This window comes from Neofelis nebulosa, chromosome 13 (genome assembly GCF_028018385.1).
Source record: "Neofelis nebulosa isolate mNeoNeb1 chromosome 13, mNeoNeb1.pri, whole genome shotgun sequence".
Taxonomy (NCBI): domain Eukaryota; kingdom Metazoa; phylum Chordata; class Mammalia; order Carnivora; family Felidae; genus Neofelis; species Neofelis nebulosa.
In genome coordinates, this window is record NC_080794.1 from 52,012,863 (window position 1) to 52,028,638 (window position 15,776).

General features: G+C 49.1%; 1 protein-coding gene across 1 annotated transcript in view; it reads left to right on the plus strand.

The window, feature by feature from the left end:
• CHAT (choline O-acetyltransferase) overlaps window positions 1-15,776 on the plus strand; it is a 44,535-nt gene that overhangs the window by 21,906 nt on the left and 6,853 nt on the right. Inside the window, exons 8-13 of the mRNA XM_058697006.1 lie at window positions 4,928-5,097; window positions 7,138-7,238; window positions 8,096-8,224; window positions 10,820-10,942; window positions 13,894-14,035; window positions 14,178-14,240. Coding sequence (XP_058552989.1) covers window positions 4,928-5,097; window positions 7,138-7,238; window positions 8,096-8,224; window positions 10,820-10,942; window positions 13,894-14,035; window positions 14,178-14,240 — 728 coding nt within the window. The remainder of the gene's footprint in view (window positions 1-4,927; window positions 5,098-7,137; window positions 7,239-8,095; window positions 8,225-10,819; window positions 10,943-13,893; window positions 14,036-14,177; window positions 14,241-15,776) is intronic.

Sequence of the window (15,776 nt, forward strand, 5' to 3'; positions counted from 1 at the left end):
ACTTTGATTTATTGTAATGTTTTTAGTGTATCTGTATAGTTTTCTCTAGTGGTTTCTATAGGTATTTATATATTATATTGATAAATTATACATATATTATAGTATATCATATATATGTATATATATATAATTTATCACTATCTACTGGTGCTGAAATTTTGTGAGTTCTAGTGAAATGTAAAAATTTATTACCCTTTACTCTCCCCCATTTATAATATAATTGTCTTAAACATTTCCTCTAATACAAATTTAGAACCACATAAGGCAGCATTATAATTTTGTTTCAGTAGGGAAATATAATTTTAAAAACTCAAAAAGAGAATGAAAATTTATTTACTATAATATTTACTCTTTCTGTTATTCTTTCTTCCTTCTTAATGTTTCCATGTTCCTTTCTTTATATAATTTCCTTTCTTTGGGGGGAAATTCCTTTAGCTTTCCTTTTAGGGCAGGTCTTCTGGGGATAAATTCTCTTAGTTTTTCCTCATCTAAGAATGTCTTGATTTCCCCTTCCTTCCTGAAGGATATTTTTGCTATATATAGAATTCTGGATTAATGGTTTTCTCTCAGTACTTGAAAAAGTTTGTGTCACTTCATACCAGCCTCCATGGTTTCTGATGAGAAATAGACAGTAATTTAAATTGTTTTTCCCCTACAGATAAAGCATCATTTCTCTCTGCTTTCAAGATTTTTTCTTTGTCTTTAGTTTTCAGAACTTTGACTATGATAATGTCTTGATGTGGATTTTTTTGAATTTATCCTGTGTGGGATTAACTGAATCCCTGAATTTATCCTGTGTGAGATTAAGTTTATGTCTTTTGCCAAATTTAGGAAGTTTTGGGCCATTATTTCTCTGAGTACTTTCTTGCTCTGCTCTTTTTCCTCTCCTTCTGAGACTCCAATAACATAATTGTTAAGGTCTTTTGTCTCACGGATTTTCAGTATTATGATGATTAATTTTAAAATATTTGTCACATAGTTCTAACATTCTGGTCATATCAGTAGTGGGCATATACTGATTGTCTTTTTTCATTCAAGCTAAGATTTCCCTGGTTCTTGGTATAAGTGATTTTCTATTGAAACCTGGATGTGTTATATTGTAAGACTCTGGATGTTATTTAAACCTTCTGTTTTAGCTGGCTTTCTCTGACACCACTCCAGCAGAAGCAGGGAATGGGTTCTGCCTTGATGCAAGCAGGTGGAGACAGAAGTCCAAGTTTCTCATGAGACCTATATTAACACCCCAGGGGAGGGTGTTCCTTGTTACTCATGGTGGGAGTAGGAATTCAAGATCCCGCATATTCTTGACTAATGCTGTGTGTGGAGCAACTGAGGTGGTGGATATTGCCCAGTGGAAATGGATGTCCCAGCTTCTATCTGAGACCATGCCTTCTCCGATACCCTCAGAAGCTGACATGCTTCAGTACAGACTGCTGATGGTAGAAGTCTAGGCTCCCCACTCTGCTTTTGTTGGCATGGGGGAAGGTTATTATCTAAAAGCTTTCCTGTCTTGCTAGTATGCCTCTTTCCTGGTCCTTTGGCTAAAGAAAGTAGGTTTTTATTGGGCTTTTTTTTTTCTTTTTGGTCTACATTTGTTTGTGTTTTATGTTATTGGCTATTTGAACTCCAAGCCTGGCATATTTTAGGTAAAACAGAAAACCCAGTGTATTTGTCTGAGTGGCTTAAACAACATAAATTTATTTCTCACCATTATGGTGGCTAGAAGTCCAAGGTCAAGGTGTTGGCAGCATTAGTTTCTCCGGAAGCCTTTCTCTGTGGCTTGCAGATGACCACCATCTCACTGCATCCTCAAATGGTCTTTTATCTGTGCACACACATCTCTGGTGTCTCTTCCTCTTCTCGCGAGGACATGGTCATATACGTTTAAGGCCCCACCCTTATGATTTCATTTAACCTTAATTACCTCATTAAATAAAGCCTCATCTTTAAATACAGTCACATTGAAGGTTAAAGCTTCCGTATATGAATTTCAGGGCTGATGGAACACAATTTAGTCCAGAACAGGCAGGGAATTCACCATCATATTGTTCCTTGGGTCCTGAGAGCCTCAGCCTGTCCATCTCTCTCCATCTTTCAGAGTCTTCTGATGTTTGTTTTAAATATAATATCCAGGGTTTTTAGTAGAAGGAACTGGGAAAAGTCAACTTGATGTTCCTGGAAGCAGAAGTCCTTCCTTTTGAGCTCTTTCAAGAGGATTTTGGAACTCAAGTCAAAGCAAGTCTGCTGTGCAAGAGCCAGGTCTTATTGGGCAAGAAATACTTTTGTTGGAATTTTCATAGCCTTTGGGAACTGGGAGCATAAATATTATTCCATAAGTCATAGAGTAGAGAAGAATATGGGATGTGTGATGGCAAATTTCCATCCCAAAAGGAGAGACAATCCCTTTATCTAGGCAGAAAATCTGCTCAGATGGAACTGACAAAGGTTTAGAAGCTCTAAGCCTCGGAAAAGGAGCCAGTGTCTCCATCTCCCTGGACCATGTGAGGCAAGACAGTAGGGATCTGACTTAAGCCACCTTCCCAGGGTGTAGAACAGAGAAGGCAAGTGTCTGAGATAGAGCTGTGTATATGTGCACACATGTGCACAGGTGGAGGTGTTGGGGAGCAGCACCTGAGTTCTGCAGCCCTCCACAACAGGGGTGCTGTGTTCCTTTCATTTTTGCTCACATTAGTCACAGTCTGTAAGCTTTCAGTCTCTAACAGAAGCTCCAGGGCCCTCCAAGGCCCTGTGGCCTCTGGAATTTCCGTGTCACCGAAGCTCTCAACTCCCCAGGCGTGGGTGGCAGAGCAAGCTCCTCCTATTACTCAACTCCGACTTCTCACTATTAAGCAGGAGCTCCTTGAGGAAGATTGATTTACCACATTAAACGAGCCTCCATGTGCTCGATGAGAATGTCACAAGACAAACGGCTCCTGCCGCATGCCTCCAGCCCACAGCCCCCCGTTTCCATTACATTTGGGCCAGAGTCATGGTGGATGAGTTTGGGTGTAGTTCATTTTCTGCCTTACACGATAAACTTGTCAGCCTTTGACCGATCAGCTACTTGTATGCAGGAGTTCATTTGCAAGGCCACCCGCATCCCAGCTCTGCTGTCCTGCTCCCATTTCACCCTGTTTAATGAGCCAGGACCTGGTTACTGTTGGTTGGCGCTGAGCTCTGGGGCCCTGCACAACCCGCATGCTCAGCCCCTCCTCAGGGGCCCATCTCTCCTGCCTAGAGGTGGCTACGGCACTGATGCCTGGGGAGATGTCCTTGTCTGTTGCTTCAAGTTGTCCATCTGGGAAGGAGTGTGCAAAGCCTCCACTCTCCTGAGCAGATGTGTTAGGCCTACTCCCCAGCATCCTGATTGTCATCTTGGAGGGCTCCTTGGCCCCCAGAATGTTTCTCTCTGACAAATACCTTCCTGGACAGGGACCTCAAATTTCAATACCCACAGGGATCAAGGGGGTTGAATGAATGAGAAAGGACTATGATAAACCAAGGGTGCAGCTTCTAAGCCTCAGCCAATTCTTGCAGTGTGAGAATCTGAACCCAACATCACCAGATGGTATAAGTTAGGATTAGATTTGGCCATGTGTGACAGAAAGCCCAAAATAATAGTGGCTTAAAGAAAACAGGTTTTTCTCTCTCTCTCTCTCGTGTACACCAGAAGTAAGCCATCCAAAGCTAATACATGGCGTCTAGGGTTCTTCCATCTCACTGCAAGGATGTGGCCCTGCATCCATATGGTCCAAATGGAGGCTAGAGGTCCAGCCATCACACCAGTGTTCCAAGCAGTGGATAGAGGAAGGTGGGAAGAGGGGCAAAGAGCATGTGCTAGTTATCTTTAAGGAGCTCTCTTAGAAGCTGTCATGTTGTGTTTCTAAATGCTGTTGGCAGTGGGCAATGTAGCTTGAGTTCTGGTTCTCCCTGTGCCAACCAAAAACCAGGCACTCTGTGACTAAAGGGAGAATGGATATTGCCATCTGCAGCTATCAATCTCTGCCACATAGTGCCCCTTTGCCTCCAAATACCTTGCACCCCATCTTCCATGCATAGAATACTCTGGGGCTTGGAGGGAGGGGTAACTCTGCACTTCATCCTGTTACAGCATCCAGCCCAAAAGGCTGGATAGAGGAGGTGGTGGAGGCGGAGGAGGCTGCCTAGGGCAGCCCATCTGGCCGGGCCAGCTCTACTCCAAGAGAAACCCCATGCCCAATGTCCCCCATGGAGAAGCTGAGCTGCCTTGGTGACATGTCTCCTGCACAACTCAGTGGCTTTTAGTGACATGCCTGAAATGGCCCCAATGGGCTCACCTGCATATGGCTTTGGGGCAGCCTGTCCCTTCCATCTGCCCTCTGCATTGAAATAACTGCCGAGGTGGCAGGGGGCAGGGCAACACCTTGAATCCCTCCCTTCAGCTTTTCATGTGAAACTGACTGATTTTTAAATTTCAGCAACTAATGTTCAAAAACTGTAGTTCAGGACAAATAAACATGCCTATGTGCCAGATGTGGCTCTTCAGTGCCACAGTGGGGCGGGTGGGGGTGCGGCTGGATGGGGGAATTAGAGCTCCTCCCCTGGCAAAATCTGGCCAGTGGGTCTAACATCCGTGGAGAAGGCCCTGCATGAACCCCCTCATCCTAGAAGGCAGGGCCAGTGACCACCCATCCAGGGGCAGAACTGGCCACAGATGAAGAGTGAGTGGGACTCTCGCAGAGACCCTGAGAGTGAGCCAGCTGCTGGGATTCGCACAGAAGCTCAGGACAGTCTGGCTGACTTCACCGCCCACCTGCTGGGGTTCAAAGAGGGGTCAGGACTGGCTCAAGGGCTGGGTGTCTGCCTGTGATATGTGACACTCCGTGGAGGGGACCTCAAGCCTAGGGTTTGGGGGTAGGTGATAAGGCCTTGTTTGCCTGGCCCGCAGACTCCACCAACCGGGACGCACTGGACATGATTGAACGCTGCATCTGCCTGGTATGCCTGGATGCCCCGGGAGGCATGGAGCTCAGCGACACCAACAGGGCACTTCAGCTCCTTCACGGTGGAGGCTGTAGCAAGAATGGGGCGAACCGCTGGTATGACAAGTCCCTGCAGGTAAGCCTCCCCAGTGGCGTGGCCAGGGGCCCGAGCCAGCACATGCTCACATCCAGCAGGCTGGCTCGCTGGCCTGTGCTACCCAGGATGCTGCATCGGGGGCCAAGGGAGCTGAAGGCACTGGAAATGTGCTGCTGGTGTCAGTCCCTGGACTGGCCAGGATGCTTCTCTGGAGCGAGTGCCCGAACCCAACTCAAACCCCTAACCTTCCTGCAGCCTGTGCCAGGCATGTGGGACCTCTGGGTCAGACCTGGGGCTCACTCCCCATCTCCCTTCACATACTATAAGGTGAGGGACATCACTTTCATAATGACCATATTAAATAGCCAGCAATCTCTATGCTTTGGGCTAACATTGCTCACACTGAGAAGCATTTCTAGGCAACATCTCATTTTCCGCTTTCTCTGGCCCCTACGTTCTGGTTATCCTTTTTTATTGGTTTGCATATTGGTTCTGCTATTCCTGATGAGTTCTCTTGCTGCTGTGCTGGCTGTCTCAGCCTCCACCAGTGGTGCTAATGGCTTGTAATCTTTCATGGAGCAGCTGTGGGAGAGAAATGATATAATGGATGTACAGGACCGGAAACATAGCAAGCCTTGGGAGTGGTTTTTAAAAGGCACCGTTTTCCTTCCTTTCTTTTAGTGACAGGGACAGAAAATCACTAATGCATGAGTGGGCACAGCCTTCCCCTCCTGCCTTACATGGGTGACTGTGCCCACCTCTGGGCTCTTTCCACGGGCAGGACAGATGATCAGGTGAGCTGGAGGAGCCAAACAGGCTCCCAGGGACGTGAATTGAAAGGATCAAGAGCTAGTCTCAGGACAGGAAAGCAGGGGATGTTGGGGAAAAGAGAAAAGGATCTGCAAGGGTTGAGTTTTGAGAAAGATGACGTGGGAAGATTGAAGAATGGGAGGAAAGCTTCGGGTCACCGGCACGTGATGTGAGAGACTGGGCAAGACCTGAGGAGAGTCAGCTCACGTGTGATTGTTACAGCATCCTGGAAGAGTATCAGTAAAAATGTCAATAGCTTGTTTGTTTGCTTGTTTGTTTATGGACGGTGGGCCAGACTCTCTTGAGTGTGATGCTGTGCTGAGCCGCTATAGGCAGCCCCACTTTATCTGGGGTACGCTTTAACAATCAAATCTCAATCTCATTATTTTCTGCCAGCACTTCTGTACATGCTGAGTATGTTCCTTTTCTAAGTCGGCTAAGTACAGCCTTGGTAAAATCTTTACAGTGCCTGTGGACCTTTCCTATACCTTCTTTCTAATCCTCATAGCAATCCTGTGAACTGGGCCTTATTGCATCCATTTTAAAGGGGAGCAAACTGAAGCCAGAGAGCTGAAATGTCTGGTTAAAGGTCTCCCAGCTGGCAGGTGGCAATGGCAGACCTGGAATCCGGGTCCCTGACTCGAAGCCCAGGCAGCAGGGAGCAGAGCATCCTCAGAACACCCTTCCTTCACTCCCACCAAGAGACAATTTGTTTCTCCCTAGGAATCTGCACACCATCCAAATTGGATCATTATCTTTCAGTCACTCATTCAACAAAATCACTGAGCACCTACTATGGGGTAGACACTGGTTTAGATCCTGGGAATAAAATCCAAGGTACCAGACACACAGGGTGGACTCAGACACATAACCACACAAAGCTGTACAGGCTTGTGGCCCCAGTGCCCACTGTGATGGGGAAACAGGGCTTAACAGAAGCTGAAGGAACTTGCCCATGACCTGAGCAAAGTATGTACAGCTTCCGTGTGAGGTCTCAGGAATCACTGGGCTACCTCAGCCAGGGAACCTTGGGCTCCATCTTCACTGCCCAGAGCATTTCTGGGAAGGAGGTCACACGACAGAGCTGCCTTGAGGCCCCCATATTCTCAGGTCTTGGCAATTTCCAGAAGCATTCTTTTTGGGGAGATCATGTGCTTTGGTGTCCCTGGAGGAGAGGTCCCTGAGAGGTTGAGGATGCCTGGCCTGGAGCCAAGGGGCCAGTTTGAAATGCAGACGCTACCAGACGTGCCTCACCTCTTCTTCTTGCAGTTTGTGGTGAGCCGAGACGGCACCTGTGGTGTGGTGTGCGAACACTCCCCTTTCGACGGCATCGTCCTGGTGCAGTGCACAGAGCATCTGCTCAAGCACATGTGAGTCTGGGGGCGGGGCCCCTTTGCAACAGCCATAGAAGTCAAAGCCAGACTGCCAAGGGGCTGCCAAGCTAGGCCAAGAAAAATTTGGGTGTCCGTCGGGGGGGCCACATTTGTCCGGAAAGTGTCGTAGCAAAAGATGGGTTTGAAAACCAGCTTGACATCATACACTTTATCTGCCATGGACAGAGGGGGGCAGACTGCACAGCAGATTTTGGGCGGTTAGAAAAAAGCTTGGCAAAGGATTCTCAGCCAAAAAGGAACACCTGCTTTGGCCCAGTGAAGCCCAGAGCAACTTCTAGTGCTGTTCAGAGTCAGGGCTGGGCTGGCTTGACCCAGCACAGAGGAGGGCAGGTCCCACCTCCTTTCATCCCCTTGGGCTGCATCTCTCTCCCTAGCTTCCAAGCCGGCCAGACTGAGTGCTTCTCTATCCCTTAAACACACCGACCCCTTTCCTCTATTTGTGGTTTACCCATTCTCTCCTTCCAGAATCTTCTCTCTGAATCTAAGTTCTAAATCTCTACCATGATTTAAGAACTCTTTAGGATCCCTAAAAGCCCTCATGGACAAAACAACACAATTTGCTTCTTCAATTTCCTTCCCAGTGTTTCATAAATGTTAGTGGTGGAAAGCGGTGGAGTGGGAAAGCGTGAAAAGAAATACGGGGCTCTGGAGTCAGGCAGAACTGGCTGGAATCCTGGCTCTGCCACGTTCTCATTTGAGTGGCTCTGCTGACCCTCAGTCTGTGTTTCCAGGGACAGCTCATACCCACTGAAACTCCAACAGCTAAGACGCATGCTGCCGGCAGCCCGCAGCATGCCGCAGGGCCACACGAGGTCACCTCTCTCTGTCTGCAGGGTGAAGAGCAGCCAGAAGCTGGTACGAGCCGACTCCGTCAGTGAGCTCCCGGCCCCCAGGAGGCTGCGTTGGAAATGCTCCCCGGAAATTCAAGGCCTCTTAGCCTCCTCAGCAGAAAAACTTCAACGGTACAAAGTCCAAGTCTCTTTTAGGGTGATTGCTACCACCTCACCACAACCCCTTCTATCCAGGCTGGATATCCAAAGGCAGCCTAGAAGTTTCTAAAGACCCCAGCTCTTTGCCTCCCCTTGCCCACCTGCACTACTCCCTCCCACCCCCATCATGGAAATGTATTCAAACTAAAGGGGAGTTACAACTCTCTGGGAAATAACCTTGCTGGAGTATCCATCATTTCCATAAAATGCAAACATGGAGCTATTTTTTCGTGGGTTTCACCTGACTGAGCAGAGCCAAGATGGGGAAATCATCCCCCTGCTTTCGGGGGGAGTAGTAAACAACTGGTTTGCATAGGTCATTTGAATCCAAGCTATTTTGATTTGCTTGAATTTACACTGCAATTTGACAAGGGGGCCTTTTTTCCCAAGAGGAGGGAGGCAGTCAAGGTCCTAACGGGACCGTGCAGGAGGGCCCAGGATGGGTCTGGGCATCTCTGGGTGGGCCAGCACTAGAACGGTGGCAAGTTGTGGAGTGAGCTGTAGGCTGGCAACTAGGTCCGGACCTTGGTTGTTCATTCCCTCATTTGGTAAGTGAGCATGATTCATTCATTCACTCACTCACTCACTCATTCATTAAACATGTACAGAATTTTAAGTGTGCCAGGACTGTCGAAAGGCTGAGGACACCAAAATGAATACACCACGGAGCCTGCCGTCCATGCTTCAGTGGAGGAAGTAGACCCTCAGACCAAAACGTGTGACACAATAAAGTGCCAAAACCAGGGAAAGGCATACAGACCCGAACTCACAGAGGCTACAGGAGTGAAATTCTACCAGGACATGGTGGGAGGGCTTTGCAACGATGGGCCTTGAAGAATGGATAGGAGTTCATGGTGCAGGCAGGGGAGAAGAGGCAGAAAGGCAGCTTGTTCAAGCTTGTACAGGTTCATAGAAGATCCAGGCTGGCCTGGAAACCAGCAACTGAGAGAATTGGCAGAACTGAGGCACTAAAGGGATGTTGAGGCCACATTGTGAATACATTGCTGTTCTTGTGTTATGGGACCTGGAAGCTGTCCTTCAGTGGTGAAGAGCCCCTGGAGGGTTTTGAGCAGGGGGGTTCAGGGGGCCAGTGAGGAGATTATGGGAAGCGCATGGGTGAGTGGGACAGATCATGGCCAGGCTTGAAGGGTAGAAAGGGCAAGGCCACTGCAGGCTGCTGTGGAGGATGACTGGCTGTGGCAGGAAAGTGGGAGAAGCCCCAGGTGTTCATGTACAAATGGTGCTGATATCACAACCTTACGGGGCTGTTCTTGGGGTGAGCAGGCCTCTAGGAGAGTGAGTTGGTAGACTGGCAAGTCCTGGGTGGAGAAAACCCCCACTCATTTTCAGAGATCTGAATGGGGCCCCTGAAGTTTTCTTTTCAGAAGTGGGGAACCAGGAGAGGCCTGAAGCTGAGAAAGCAGGAGGAGCCTTGGGGGTCCTGGGCCACCTGTGGAAGGGAGCAGTGTCTGTGTGGGCAAGGCCTGGGCAAGAGGTTTCCAGGTGGCTGTGTGACCATGAACTCAGCCTGTCTAGAGACAGTTGACTAACAGGTTGGACTGAGGGGTGGGCCTCCATGGGTCCCCAGAACCTGACATGGCCCCACTGAGAGCTGAGCTCCCATGAGGAAGGGGGAATAGCTCAAGGAAGGGCAGGCAGGCAGCATCTGTGACCTGAGGAAGTATGTGCGTGGAGGCTTGGGGTTGCCTGCCCAAGGCTCTGTGTTCACTTATGGCCAGTGGACAGATGGTGTGGACCCTGCCGGACCATGTTGCAACGGACAATCAGCCCAGACCCCAAACTCATGAAGGAAGAGACTGGTCAATAGGGGATGACAGGTACTCAAGGGTCTCAGTGTAGACTCAGGGAATCTACCTGTTACTCTGACAGTGACTCATGGGCAGTAAGGACCTGGGCATGCCATGAGAGGCTCAGTAATAGTTCCTGGGGTTTATAGTCAGCGGCCAAGCCCAGAAGAGCAGCCCTTGCTGGGGTGGCCATGACCAACAGGGAGGCCCCAGGTCTTCCTCTCATAGCACAACAGGGAAGAGTCTCTGTGAAGAGACATGGCTTACAGCCATCTCAGAAATAGGCTTTTCCCTGGGCAAAGGTGGCATGCCCAGTCTGGCAGAATAGCCAGGATGCCAAAAGAGTCTGACGATGTGGGACACACCTTCCCAAACAGGTCAAATGAATGGCCTCCTTCAGGCCTGCTTCTGTGGGCAAGAGGCTTCTAGGATTTTGTTTGAGGACACTGCTCTCCCTGCCCATGCAAATGCCTCTCAGGCCCCTGTGCTCCCAGGCCCCTCCCCTACCACCAGAACAGGGCCACTGCCCTGCCTGGCCAAGCCTCACCTTCAGCTCAGGGATCCCTGGTCTGGCATGCCCTCTGCCACTTCTGTATGTCAAGGCCTGTCTCTGACACCCGATATGTTCCTGGTGGGCAAGGACTGTGTCCTCAACTTCCAGAGCACTAGGTTGTACACCAAGCTTGAGCAACTTGGTTAGACTTTGTGGTGTGTGTATTCCATTTTGCATGTAATAGCACCTCTTCTTCTTCTGCCACAGAATAGTAAAGAATCTCGACTTTACTGTTTATAAGTTTGACATCTTTGGGAAAACATTCATTAAGAAGCAGAAATGCAGTCCTGATGCCTTCATTCAGGTGGCCCTCCAGCTGGCCTTCTACAGGTGAGCAAAGCCTGCTGGCGGAATGACGCTGCACAGGCGGGCTAACTGACAAGCTGCCCTAGACTCTAGGGTCTAGAAGCATCCTAGAGGGAGGAATGACTTCCTGCGGGCCTAGGAGATGGGAGGACCAGAGCAGGCTGCATGAAACAAGGTGCCACTTCATCAAAGTGTGAATCTAGTCTCAGAAAAGAGAAGGAAAGACATCAAGTCAGGAATTTGCCCGAGTGATGGCACAGGTGCACAGAGCTCAAAGCGCCAGAACACTGAGCTAACAACGCGGGTGATGGAGGCCGCTCCTACTCTTGCCCTCACCCAGCCTCTGGCTGTGCCCTGTTTCTTTATAAGGACATGGAACCAGCATACCCCCCACCCCTGCCCACTGTGGGTCAAGTCAAAGAATCTGAACTCATCTTTGATTTGTCCCTGTCTCTCATTCCCCACCCGTGACACCACCATGTCATCCTCCAGATGTCTCTCAGAACCTCTCCCCCCCACCCCCCATTTTCCCTCTCCATCACCATCGGCCCCTCCCCAGCCCCCATCATCTGGTGCTGCTTAACTGCAGCATGCTCCCCCAGGGTCTCTGCCTCCACTCCCATCTTTGCAAAACGTTGAAATATGCAAATCAAATCCTATCACTCACCACCTTGAACCCTCCCAATGGTTTTCCACCATGTTTAGAACAAAGTCCAGGCTTAGAAAGTCTCCCTGTGAACTGGCCTCTACTGGGGCCCTCCTCCCAAGCCCTTTGCTCTGGCTGTGCCTCCGCCCACCCACCCGTTGCCATCACCACTCTTCACATGCCACCTCCTCCCCTCTCCCGGGGTCTGCTCTGGTGTCAGCTCTCAGAGGCCTGCTCTGACCCCCTTATCTAAAGCAGCCACCTCAGGCCCTCGCCATCCAGCTCTCTAGCCTATCCCATTGTGTCCTCTTTTTCTTTCATAGCAGTTGTTTGTGTGAGCTACCTTGTTTGTTGATTTGTTGATTTTTGTTTTCTAGCCTGTGTCTCCCAAGCCTGACACTCTGGGTATCTCTCACACACCCGGCACAGAGTAGGCATCAGGGGCTGAGTCACAGATGTGAGAATACACGACAGGAGTTTTATCTGGGGGGCGGCACAGTCAGGTCTGCAGCTTAGAGAAGTCCCTGTGGTGGTAGCCCTGTGTTGGCAGCAAAGTAGGGAGTAAGGGTTGAAGGCAGGGAGCCCAAGCAGTCTTTGATAGGAGGCTGAAACTAAAATGCAAAGTGGATCATCCTAAAGACAAGGCCGGCTCCTGCAGGCTCCAGTGCTCCTGGAGCAGCACTCATCAGCTAGCATAGGTGATAAATAGCACTACCCCACCAGGACCTGCCTGCATTTTGCCATATACGGGAGGGGGGGGCGGAATAAAGTGACCTTGCGATAAGGCTGGGGCAAGGGTTGACAGCACTCGTGTGGACACAGCAACCCAGATCCCAGTTTCCCCTGGAGGGGTGGTAACTCACAGGGAAGGAAAGTGGCTACGGCCATTCAGAGCATTGAGACTCCTTGGGGAAGGCTGATGTCACCCCACACGAGGTCTGTACTCATCGTGGGGACACAAAGGCCTCGCTGGCATTGAGCTGTGGCAGGTCCTGGTGTCTGGAACCACGGTCGCCATTCTGATACTGGAACATGGCTGAAATGGGCCATGAGGTCAAGGTTCTGCTGGAACCACAACCAGAGATGCCGGCAGGTGTTAGTTCAGAGAGCACTTCGGACCCAAATCTAGGAGGGGGCTAGTGGACCCTGTACAAAGCTCCACCTCCTCCACCCTTAATGATCTTTGTTGCACTGGATGTGGCCAGCAGTGGATGTGGCCAAAGCCTCCTGTGAGTAGCCCAAATAGGATCTGCTTCTCATGGAGAACATTCTTCAAGAGTCTAAGCCATAACAAAAAAAATTTTTTTAATCTGCCCCTAGAGTCTGCAGAAGCCTGGAAGCTGCCTAAATTGGAGGTGATCAGTGATTAGCCAGTGATGGCATCTACTTTTGTGCTCAGCATGGCATTTGCCTCCTGGGGCCATAGAGATAGAAGAAATGAGCTCCCTGCCAGAGTCCTTTCTCCTTGGGGAAATGAGGCATAAGTGTACAGGAAGTTGATTGACCTTCTCACCAAGTTACAGGACAAAGCACTGTGCTGAATCAGACTTGGCCTTTCTCCTCCTAGAGTTTACCCAGCATGGGAGGTACATGCCCTGACAAGGCCAAGATGCAGGACCATGACTTGTATGTGACTTTGGGCTGTCACTGCCCCTCTGTGATTCTGTGTCTTTCTCCTCCCCACCCCCAACACCAAAGACTTTACTGACTGGTGAGAAAGATGTGTGCCAGCCAGGTATGCAAGCCTAGGAGTGCTCACGGCTCCCATGCCTAATGAAAGGACTTTCCCTGGCTGGTGTGGGGAGTGGCTCCTGTCCCAGACGTCAGGGAGGAGAGGCACAGCCATGGTGCCCACGGGTGCTGCCCCTGGACAGGCGGGCCTGTGCTGCAGTTTCCACTCATGACCACTGAAGCCCCCTCCCTGCCTCCATCCATAGGTCACGCTTGAATTGTTCTAAATAAAACAGGATTCCCTCAAGGGTGTGAATGATTAATTGCACAATTATTCCATTCTGTGCTATTAATCACTCATCAGATCTTGAAGAAAATTCTAGGTTCCCCACCAGACTGGGTTTTTTGAAAAGTTACCAGTCACTTCTTTATTTTATATCCACACAGTGTCACCAAATGTATGAAAGTCATATTAGCGACTCCCCGACACTCCTCTTTGGGAAATCTCCTCCAGAATTCTATTAACATTAAAATGAAATACTATGCCAAGTAGAGTCAGGACTGTAAAAATAAAGCCTGCCGAGGCTATTTTTCTTTCAACGTTTATGGTTTCCTGAGACTGCATCACCATTTGCCATTCATCTTGCATCTTATGCAGGCTCCACAGGAGACTCGTCCCCACCTATGAGAGCGCGTCCATTCGCCGATTCCAGGAGGGCCGCGTGGACAACATTCGATCGGCAACTCCAGAGGCGCTGAGTTTTGTGAGAGCCATCACTGACCACAAGGCTGCTGTGCCGGTGAGTCCTGCTCTGTCTAAAGAGTCTCCAGGAGGCCAGAGGGGCAGCGGTGGGCTGCCTGTTGGCTGGGCTCCGTGACAACCAGCTCCTTTAGCTTGCCACTGAGTAGCCCTTTAAAGCCCCATCTCTGGTTTGTCGACAGGCTTCGGAGAAGCTGCTGCTCCTGAAGGATGCCATCCGAGCCCAGACTGAGTACACAGTCATGGTGAGTGATGTGGCGCCCCCTCTCAGGTGAACTCATGACTGTGGGCTGTGCCCAGAGCGGGGCCTTCAAGAGTAGGGCCGTGGCACAGGACCTGGGTGAGAGCTGGGCCCAGTGGCTTGGCCAAGGCCATGCCTCTCAGAGCCTCCTTTTTCTTATTTTTAGATACTAGATAACATGGCACTCTTTTTTTTTTTTTTAATGTTTATTTATTTTTTAGAGGGATGGAGCACAAGTGGGGGAGGGGGAGAGAGAGATGGAGACAGAGGATCTGAAGTGGGCTCTGTGCTGACAGCAGAGAGCCCAATGCAGGGCTCAAACTCAGAAACTGTGAGATCATAACCTGAGCTGAAGTTGGATGCTTAACCAACTGAGCCACCCAGGCGCCCCAACAGAGCACTTGTTTTTACATGGATTTTACAAGAATACGACGAATGGTCTTTGAAAAAAAAAATGATAATAATAGCAAATATGTTATAGCACTTTAGAGTTTATACAAGACAAGTCAAATGTGAGAGATAGTGGCCAAGCCTGGCAAACTGGGGTGGCTTGCACACCTTGCATGATCGCAGGTGAGGCAGTATTTATTCCCACCAAGGGCTGATTTTGCCTTCTTATTTTCTATTTATTCATATTGCCTATGAATAAAAAGGCTTTGCTGAAAATTAATAGTGAAATCAAAATTTTAAGGAAAATGTTCCCTTATTTAGAGAAATAGTTTGTGCTCGCTTCGGCAGCACATATACTAAAATTAGAGAAATAGTTTATTTTCTAGCATGGCAGAGCCATCATTTGCATACAAACAACAGAGGATAAACTACTACTTGCACTGGTGATCAGTATATTAACTGACAATCATTCTGGGGTGCCTGGGTGGCTCAGTTAATTAAGCATCTGACTCCTTTTTAATTAATTAATTTATTTTTTAATGTGTATTTGTTTTTGATAAAGTCGAGCAGACATGGGGCAGAGAGAGGCAGGCACAGAGGATCTGAAGCTGGCTCTGCACTGACAGTAGAAAGCCCAATGCACGGCTAGAACTCATGTACCATGAGATCACGAACCGAGCTGAAGTCAGATGTTTAACGAACTGAGCCACCCAGGTGCCTCACCTCTGATTCTTGATTTTGGCTCAAGGAATGGTCTCACAGTTCGTGAGTTCGAGCCCCGCGTCTGGCTCTGCATTGACAGTGTAGAGCCTTCTTGGGATTCTCTCTTTCCTTCTCTCTCTACCTCTCCTGTTCGCTTTCTCTCTCTCTCTCTCTCTCTCTCTCTCTCTCTCTTCTCTCTCTCTCTCTCTCTCTCTCTCTCTCTCAAAATAAATAAATAAACATTAAAAAAAACGTTAAAAAAATCCTCTAGAGCATTGCCCTAGGTTTCTGCTGTGTTAACTATTTTAAGTTGTGGGAACAGCTAAATAAAAGAGATGGGGTGGGAAGGAAAGAGCTATAAGGATGCTTTGAAGGTTAATCTGGTGCCTGGTTGGTGACATGGGGTAAGGGATGGGGGAAAGAAGCAAAGGCAGCTCCAGCTCCCTGG